This window comes from Monodelphis domestica, chromosome 5 (assembly GCF_027887165.1).
Source record: "Monodelphis domestica isolate mMonDom1 chromosome 5, mMonDom1.pri, whole genome shotgun sequence".
Lineage (NCBI taxonomy): Eukaryota > Metazoa > Chordata > Mammalia > Didelphimorphia > Didelphidae > Monodelphis > Monodelphis domestica.
Genome location: NC_077231.1, coordinates 234,398,842 through 234,408,819, shown reverse-complemented (window position 1 = coordinate 234,408,819; position 9,978 = coordinate 234,398,842). Strand labels below are relative to the sequence as shown.

Sequence of the window (9,978 nt, the reverse complement as noted above, 5' to 3'; positions counted from 1 at the left end):
AGAAGGGACTCGGCAAGACTTGGGTGAACAAGGTGATCAATTTGATAAATACCACAGAGAAATCCAAAGGCAACAGGGCAAGTCTTTCTCAGGATCTCAAGGCTGCTTCTGAATAATTCCCTTTTGCACTGTGCAAATAAAAGACCAATGAGGAGGCATGCTCCAGGTGGCAGCAGGGATGTGACACACATGCCAAAAATCAAGTCATTTCTTCTAGAGAGGATCTTAGAAGGTTCCCAGAATGGTCCACCCAACTTCCAAGGCTTCACCAGAATGCAGGAGTCTCCATGGTATTAGTCACAAACCCCAACCATGCCTGATAACCCAGTTATATCCTTGATCATGCCCAGAGTCTAAGACCCTCCAGAGATTCCATGCAGATTTTAGATGGAGTGGGAGGGTATAGGAAGGGGGAGAAAGAGCAGATGAGGCTCAGAAATTTCCATTTCCTAATTACATCCTAGCCCTTGGCATCCTCAAGAAAGAAAAATTGTGTTTCAGTTAGTGTGAGTCTGGAACTCAAGATCCTGCTTTTGTGGCAAAGAAGGCTTTTTAGTCTACAAGCCTGCAGTAATGGGAGCATGGAGTCTGGAAATGGAAGGAATCTTAAAGAACATCTATCCAAGTGTCTTTTAGAGATGAGGATGCCAGTGACTTTCTTTTTAAAACATTAAAAAAAATTTGACAGCACAGTTAAGTTTGGAAACAGATAACACTTCTCTGCTGCTCCTAATTCACTTTCCCTTCCTTGTACCAAAGAAAAACAACTATGATTTAGAGAAGGGATTTAGTCAGAGGGTCTGGGTCTGAATCCCAGCTCTACCCCTTTCCTCTTTCAGTTCAATAAACTTCATTTCTTTAATTTCCTTTCTTCTTTCTTTCTTTTTCCTTTCTTTCTATCTTTCTTTGTTCTTTCTCTTCCTTTTTCCTTCTTTCCTTTCCTTCCTTCCTTCCTTCCTTCCTTCCTTCTTTCTTTAGATCCTTCCTTAATTTTCTTTCTCTCTATCTCTCTGTGTCTCTGTCTGTCTCTCTCAGACAAGTTATTCCACTTGTCTGGCATGTCTAAAATGAAGGAGTTGAGCCAGATGCCTTTTCTTAAGGTCTTTTCAGTTCTAAGTGTATGATACAATGAACTGATACTATGATGGTATTTGACAGCCCATTCCACACTTTCTCAACATGCTCCTAGAGAAAAGAAAGGCATCTTTTATTATTTATCCTAAAGAACGTGGACCAGTCATTATAATTACCCAGAAATTGGCTTCTTTTTATTTTTAAAAACATTTTATTTTGTTACACAGCATGGGTGTCTTGGCAATAATTGAATGATTTAAAAATTCAAATGATATCCACTTTAAATCCTGTATACAACATTTTAAAAAATACTTTCCCCTCTATTTTGCATGATAATACAGGTATAACCCAGACTGAATTGCTCGTCAGCTCCAGGAGGGGAGAGGGAAGGGAGGAAAAGAGACAATTTGGATCATATAACTTCAGGAAATGTGGAAATCTGTCATTACATGTAATCGGTAGAATAAAATATTTTTATAATAAAAAATACTTGTCCTGCATTAGTGCACAATAACAGTAATATGTCAATAGCAGTCCTACCCAGTCAAGGAAGTGCACTGAAATACATTTTTGAAACAGCAAGGATGGAAGGTAGGTGGTGTGGTGTAATGGATAGAGCACTGGGTCTGGAGTCAGGAAGACTGATTTCAAATTTGACCCTATGTATTTATTAGCTGTGTGATCCTGGGAAAGTCATTTAACTTCTGTTTGCTTCAGTTTTCTCAACTATAAAATGGAGATAGTAATAGCACCTACATCCCAGGGTTGTCATAAGGATCAAATAATATCATATTTATAAAAAGCACTTAACACACTTGCTTGACACATAGTAAACACTATATAAATGTTAGCTATGAGTAATTACTTTAAATTCAGAGTAATGCCACAGCAGAGCCACAAATTGCATTGAATAAATGTGGCATTGAATAAATGTGACATAAATATCCTCTGTTGTTGGGTTTTCTCTCAAAAAAGAATTTACCAAAAATAATATCTGTCAGGACAATTAAGTGGCTCAGTGGATAGAGAGCCAAACCTAGAGATCTGTCCTCACACACTTCCTAGCTGTATGATCCTGGGTAAGTCACTTAACCCCAATTGCCTAACCTTTACCACTCTTTTCCCTTGGAACTTGTATTTAGTATTGATTCTAAGAGAGAAGGTAAGGATTTTTTTCTTAAAGAAATTGTACCTAGCAAATTAAGAAAAAAAAATCAGCTTCAATACTTAGGTACAGTGTTCTGCAAAACAAATTCCCACAGTGGCCATAACCAAAAAAGTACATCTCTTCCTTCATTTTAGATTCTCCCAGGGGACAATCCGTGTTTCATCATTCTTTTAGACTCCTCATGTTTTCATGATCATGTGTTGATCACATCAAAGTTCTTTTTGCCTTACTATTCCCACTGGAAAATTTTTTCTCCTAGTTCTGTTCATTTCATCACACTTTTTTGTAGAGGTCTTCCTGGTTTCCTCAAACAGTGTCCATTTCCTCATTTCTAAAAGCACCATAAAATTCCAGTACATTCTTATACCAGGTATTCCCCAATAGAAAGGCTCTCCTCCCCCCGCTTAGTTTCTCATTTTTGGCTGATATAACTATTTGTGTGTATACTCTATAGGTCCTTTCCCTCTTTATTGAGTTGAGGAAGTAGTTTAGACTTAGTGGTAGTATTCTCGGTCACCGAGAGACTACCATGAGTATAGCAGGGTCAAAAGACATGGTTCCAAATTGCTTTCCAAAATACTTCAACTGATTCACAGCCCCTTCAACTGTGCATTAACATATCTGTTTTCCTGCAGACCCGCCAACATTTGTCATTTTCTTCTTTCATCATTTTTTCCAGTCTGATAAATGCAAAATAGGACCTCAAAATGCTTAAATTTGTATTTCCCTAATTACTAGAAATAGAGAGAGCATTTTTCTTATATGGCTCATGACAACGTGGGTTTCTTCCCTTGAAAACTACCTTTTCCCATCTTTTGACCATTTATCTTTTGGAAACTGGTTCTTGATTTCATAGACTGGAATCCATTCCTTGTATATTTTATATAGACTTCATCAGAGAAACTTGCTGCAACAATTTTACCTGTTTGTCTGCAAAAAAAAAAAGGCATGTTTCCCTTCTAACTTTTAAGTGAAATTAATCTATGCAAAACTTACTATTTTAAATAATTAAAACTGTTTAAATTAAATTAAAATCATTTTGTGCTTCTATTTCTTGTTTAGTAACAAATTCTTTCCCTATCCATAGATCTTTCTCAGTCCTATTTAGTTATTTTTAAACCCTTTCTTTTTGTATTTATTTTTTAGTTACATATTGAAACAATTTTTGACAATTATTTTGTGACATTCTAGGATTCAGATTTTCTCTTTTCCTCTCTTCCTAAGGAGGTAAATAGTCTATCTAATACAGGTCACACCAGCACTTTCATGTAATACATATTTCCAGATTCCTCATGTCGTGATAGAAAACACATATCACATATACAATTTTTAAAAATTCATGAAGGAAATAAAATGGAAGTTTGCATGCTTTAATCTGCATTGACTCCAATGGTTCTTTCTTTGACTTTGAAAAGCATTTTTCGTCATGTGTCCTTGTGAATATCTTGGAAGCTTTCTCTGCAGATAGTGGTTTATTCCGTCACAGGCAATCATTGTATAATATTTCTGTTACTGGATACAGTATTCTTCTGGTTCTGCTCCCTTAACTTTGGATCAGTTCATATAAGTGTCTACAGGTTTTTCTGAATTCATTCTGGTCATCATTTCTTATGGCACAATAGTATACCATTACAACAATATACCACAACTTGTTCATCCATTCCACAAGTAATGGACAAACCCTCAGTTTCCAATCCTTTGCCACTACAAAAAGTGCTGCTAAAAATATTTTAGTACAGATTATATTCTTTTCCTTTATCTCTAATTTCTGGGATACAGATCCAGGAGTGGTATTGCTGGGTCAAAGCATATGTATAGTTTTATGGCCCTTTGAGCTTGGTTCCATAGTGCTCTCCAGAACGGTTATATCAGTTCACAGTTCCACCAACAGTGTATTAGTGTCCCAATTTTCTCGCTGCCCTTCCAACATTTATTATTTTCCTTTTTTGGCCATGTAAACCAATCTGATAGGTGTGAAATGATATCTCAATTATTTTAATTATTTAAATTGCATTTCTCTAACCAATTTGGAGCATTTTTTCATATAACTCTGGTCAGTTTTAATTTCTTCCTCTAAGAACTGCCTGTTCATATTCTTTGACCATTTTCCAACTGGAGAATGCTTTGTATTTTCATAAATTTGACTCAGTTCTTTATGTATCTGAGAAATGAAGCTATAAATTTTCCCCAAAATTGTTTTTCCCTAATCTTAGTTGCATTGATTTTGTTTATGCAAAAACTTTTAAATATAATATAATCAAAATTACCCATTTTATTTTTTGCAATGTTCTCTGTCTTATTTGGTCATAAATTTTTACCTTATCCATAAGTTTGACAGGTAAACTTATCCATGTTCCTCTAATTTACTTATACTATCACCTCTTATTTCTAGATATTCATGGTTCTTTTATCCTATAAAAGATGTTGACCTCTGCCTGGTTTCTGCCATACCATTTTCCAGTTTTCCCAGCAGCTTTTGTCAAATAGTGAGTTCTTTCCCCAAAAGCTTGGATCATTGGGTTTACCAAACATTAAGTTACTATGGACATTACTTAATCCATTCCACTGATCTACTACTTTAATTCCCTTAGCCAGTACCAGATTGTTTTGATGATTGCCACTTTATAGTTCAAGATCTGATACAATTTGGCCTCTTTCCTTCATATTTTTTTCACTGACTCCTTTGATATTTTTGTCCTTTTGTTCTTCCAGATGAATTTTGTGGTTATTTTTTTCTAATTCTATGAAATGTTTTTGGGTAGTCTGAAAAGTATGGCACTATTGAATAGTCAAATTAATTTAGGTAGAATTGTCATTTTTATTACATTGGCTCAGCCTATCCATGAATGATTAATACTTTTCCCTTATCTTATGTCTTAGAACGTACTAAATATCCATTATAAGATGGATATCTTATATCCAGTAAGAGCTAGGTGTTTGGAGATAAGTGACTTGCCCAGGGTTACACAGCTATGAAGCTTCTGAGGTCAAATTTGAACCCAGAACCTCTAGACTCCATTGGTGTTCTATCTAATGTGCTACCTACTTTTCTATATAGGTCCCGTAGATCCACTGGGATGGCTCAACTTCCTTTGTTGTTGGCTTCCTTTTAGTGTCTTTTCATTTGTATTAGGGTAGTCTGTGTGGATATTGTCCTTTTGGTTCTGTTGGCCTCACACTGTATCAGTCTCCATATTTCCTCATATTAATAAATTCTTACCATATAATAATTCTGTTACACTCATATACCAATTTGTTCATCCATTTCGAAATCAATGGGCACTCACCTTTTTTTTTCAGTTCTTTACTACTACAGAATGTGTTTCTATGAATATTTTCCTATGAGAAGAAAATTTCTCATGATAACACAGGTACTAAGTCACAGAGTCACTATTCAAACCCCAGGTTCTCTGCTCCAAAACCATGGTTATATCCTCATGCACCACCGAAGACTGAATGTGAATTCTGATTGTGTGTGTGTGTACCTTGCTGTCCTCTGTAACATAAGGGATGAAGGGTAGGTGATCTTAAAGGTTCCTGCCAGCAATAATATGCTATTATTTCTCAAAAGACACTATAGAAAAATCAGTGCCATTAAATGACTTGCTTCCTCATATCTGAAAGCCTTCTCAAAATGTAAAAGGCACTCTAGCAATGTAAGTACTTATTTTTGTCATGATTTTATTTTCCTGGGTGGAAGAAGAATAGACAATGATGTGAAGACTGGAATTGCCCACTTGCTCTAGCAGGACAAACTTCCAAACATCAGTCAAGTTGGGAAGCCAGGAGAAAACACTCCTTTCTTCCCATTCTCAGGAAAAAGACAGCCCATGTAGGTTGGTGGCAGGTGTTTCTATTTCTAGATTTTCCTTCCCAGCATCTGCTTTTAGTGGAATGGCAGGCAACAAAAGAAATGCTAAGATTCACAAATATCCGTGACAATCACACAGGGGTCTGTCTATTTTCCTTCAGAAATTATTTGATGCTAAATTAAAAAACAGGAGATAATATGGCCCAGCCCATGTCACAAGTGGTAGGAAAACTATAATTAGGATGCTTCTAAAACCATCGATCCCTAAGCAGATATGTCATAGCTAAAGTCTGCTGCCTACTGTCCAATAATGGTTATTAAATTCAGTCAATTGTTGTTTTTTATTTATTTTTTTAAAAATATTTTTCCATGTTTACATGATTCATGTTCTTTCCCTCCCCTCTTCCCTCCCCCTCCCAGATCTGACAAACCATTCCACTGGGTTATACAAATGTTATCACTTGATACCTATTTCCGTATTTTTTGTATCTGCAGTAGAGCAATCTATTGAAACCAAAACTCCAAATCATGTGCCCATATAAACAAGTGATAAGTCATATGTTTTTCTTCTGGGTTTCTACTGCCACAGTTCTTGCTCTTAATGTTGACAACATTGTTTCTTATAAGTCCCTCAGGATTGTCCTGGATTGTTGCATTGCTATTAGTAGCAAAGTCCATTACATTCCATTGTTGCACAATGTTTCGCTTTCTGTGTACAATGTTCTCCTTGTTCTGCTCCTTTTACTTTGCATCAGTTCATGGAGGTTCTTCCAGTTTATACAGAAATCTTCCAGTTCATCATTCCTTACAGCACAGTAGTATTCCATCCCCGTCAGATACCACAATCTGTTTCAGTCATTCCCTAACTGAAGGGCATCCCCTCATTTTCCATTTTTTTGCCACCACAAAGAGGGCAGCTATGAATATTCTTTTACAATCCTTGTTTTATTATTTCTTTGGGGTAGAAACCTAGTAGTGGTATTGCTGGGTCAAAGGACGTACAGTCTTTTAAAATCCTTTGGGCATAGTTCCAAATTGCCCTCCAGAATGGTTGGATCAATTCACAACTCCACCAGCAATGCATTAGTGCCCCAATTTTGCCACATCCCCTCCAACATTTAGTATTTTCCTTTATTGACCAATCTGCTAGGTGTGAGGTGGTACCAATCAATTGTGATCTTCATTAGTAGTATTAACACATCAATCTTGTATTTGTAAAGAGCTAGATCAGCAAATAGACCAAGTCTATTTAGTAATAGTAGCTTTTTAAACACCTTTGGATGCTCTAAAGGTCCCCAATGGGAAAAGTCAAATCAACTATTAGATTGAAAATATTTGCATCAATATTGAAAAGTCCACTCATTTCTCTCTGGGATCTCACATAGCACTTTGTTTTATAACATGTGTGCACACAGGCAATATTTCTGGTTAAGATTATCTACAACGGTATCTTTTTATGTATGTATTTTAATAATAGAAAAGAATTGGAAACAAAATAAATGCTCATCCATTGGGAAATGGCTAACCAAATTTTGAAATACCAATGTAATGAAATCTTAGGTGTTATAATAAATTATGACTATATCGTACAAAGGAACATGAGAAGCCCTACATGAGCAAAGGCAAAATGACAAAATGAGAACCATGAAAGCAATGTATGTATAGGTAAGGATGGAGAGAGGTCAATTCATGGAATCAATAACCCAATCCTGCTTAAAGCAACTAGCCAAACGCTCGTCTTTTTTTTAAAGTAATTTTTAAATGGATGTTTTCTGTTCCTTAAAACTCTGCGATACTACCTTATTCTAAGACCATAAGCCCAACAAGGGCAAGGACTGTGCCCTATCAACATTTCTCATTTCTCTTTATCTAAACTTTTGATCACGAGTACCTAGTTCAGAGCTCCACACAGAATAAAGCACTTGAAATGCTTACTCAATGGAGGAAAGACTTACTGTCTAAACAACTGAATGAACTTGTTGAACTCTTACGAATATTAGCTAATTGATGGACATCGGTAGGGACTAAACGATCATGTTTGTTCTCACTAATGAAACCTTCTCGTTTAATAAAAATGATCATTTGCCATTAAATTGTTTGTTCCCACTAGTGCACCACCATGGATTTACCAGGTTAATTTACTGTTTCCTGTCCCAGAAGGAAACTGATAGATTCGTATTGATGAGGACAAGGAAGAGGGAAAGAGCCAATTCTTAAGGCAATGACTGAGCAGGGCAAGTATGGCTGGGGTCTCTCTTTCACATTTAAAAACTGCCCAGCTCCCTACTTTCAACAGTGTTCTTTTATCTTAGACCTCATTGGCATTCCTCCGTCTCCCAGTTTTTTCCACTGGCTTTCTCCCCTCCCTGGAATCCCCTCCCTCCCCATCTCAGCCTGCTGGCTTCCTTCAAATTGCAGCTAAAATCCCACCTTCTGCAGGAAGCCATTCCTAATGCCTTTTCATGGGAGTGCCTTCCCTCTGTGGACGCTCTCTAATTGTAGACGGCTTGCTTGTTCATAGTTGTTTGCATGTCTTCCCCATAAGACTGGGAGCCTCCAGAGGGCAGAGACCGTCTTTCGTCTTTCTCTGTAGCCTTAGCCCTTAACAACAGTGCCTGGAACATGTTGCTGCCCTTAAGTTGTTTCAGTGATGTCCAACTCTTCATGATCCCATTTGGGGTTTTCTTGGCATAGATACCAGAGTGGCTTGGCATTTCCTTCTCCAGCTCATTTTACAGAGGGGGAAACTGAGGCAGGGAGCAATCCAGTGATTTGCCCAGGAGCATACAGCTAGGAAGAGTTGGAGGCAGGATTTGTTCCTCACAATTACCCTGGGAGGTAAAAAAAAAAAAAGGACATAGAGTTAAGGTGACTTCTTGAGGTCACCCTGGCAGGATTCATTTCCCAACCCCAGCATTCTTTATACCATACCTTCTTCTCAGAATCCTGCTCTTAAATCTCAGCTGAGAAAAGGATCCTGCCTCTCTCCTTCCTCAGGCTGGTTGGATCCCAGTGGGCTGACTATTCTGTTCCCTCCACCCCATCCCAGCCCTCTCCTATTTTCCTCCTTCACTTTAGACTGGAACCCCCCTTGCTCTGTCTTCCATAAAGAGGCCACATCTTGCTGCTCCCCTTGGTTAGAGGGAAAACTTGAATCTGAGGAGAGGGTCAGATCCTTAGCTACATGATCGGGTCCCTCCATCAATGTTGCTTTCTCTCAGGGGCATCTTTATTCCAACAGCTAAGATGGGGCCGGTGATGGATTCTCTCTCTTCCATCCTGCCTGCATTTGGAAGTCTATCAGCCCAAAGGGTTTCCTTTCTGATGGTTTGGGGGTCAAACTGGGCTCCAAAGAGGGGCTGAATTTATCTGTGCAACCATTCAAGTGCCGTTTGTCTCCCTCCTTGGCTTGAAGCCAAGACTTGGCATCTAGGGCTAACCCCCGGATGGTGGTTCCAGGAAGGGGTCACGTTTCAGCCCAATCCCAGAAATCCCTCATCTGCAGCCTTCAGAGGCCCTCCTTCCCCTTGGCCACTGGTCACTGCTTCAATGTCCTTCTTTGTTTCAGAGCACCATCTGCTGTTTAAAATCATAATTTCACAGAACCATCCTGGAAAAAGGAAGTCATCCTCTCTAGCACCACAAGCTCTTAGAATTTAATTGAAAGGTCTTTCAGAATCAGCTTTTCAAATTATTTTTTTTTTATCCAAGAGGAGGAACCAGAGACCTCCAAAGGGCAACTTGACCCAAGGACTCACAGGTTGTAAGCAGCAGCGTGAGAATTTGAACCCTGATCTTCTGACACCATTCAGAGCTCTGTTCCCTACTTGGTGCTATCTGACTCCAGCAACCTCTCAGGGAAAACAGCCCAACCACCAGAAGCATGAGGCACATAACAATGGTACCCTAAGGTGCAAGTATGGAG

At 38.2% G+C, this 9,978-nt stretch overlaps 1 protein-coding gene across 1 annotated transcript in view; it reads right to left on the bottom strand.

Annotated features, from left to right (window-relative positions):
* Positions 1-6,375: 6,375 nt before the first annotated feature.
* Positions 6,376-9,978, bottom strand: part of RBM33 (RNA binding motif protein 33) — a 184,092-nt gene continuing 180,489 nt past the window's right edge. The window contains exon 17 of the mRNA XM_056799957.1: positions 6,376-8,884. Coding sequence (XP_056655935.1) covers positions 8,786-8,884 — 99 coding nt within the window. The 3' untranslated portion in view covers positions 6,376-8,785. The remainder of the gene's footprint in view (positions 8,885-9,978) is intronic.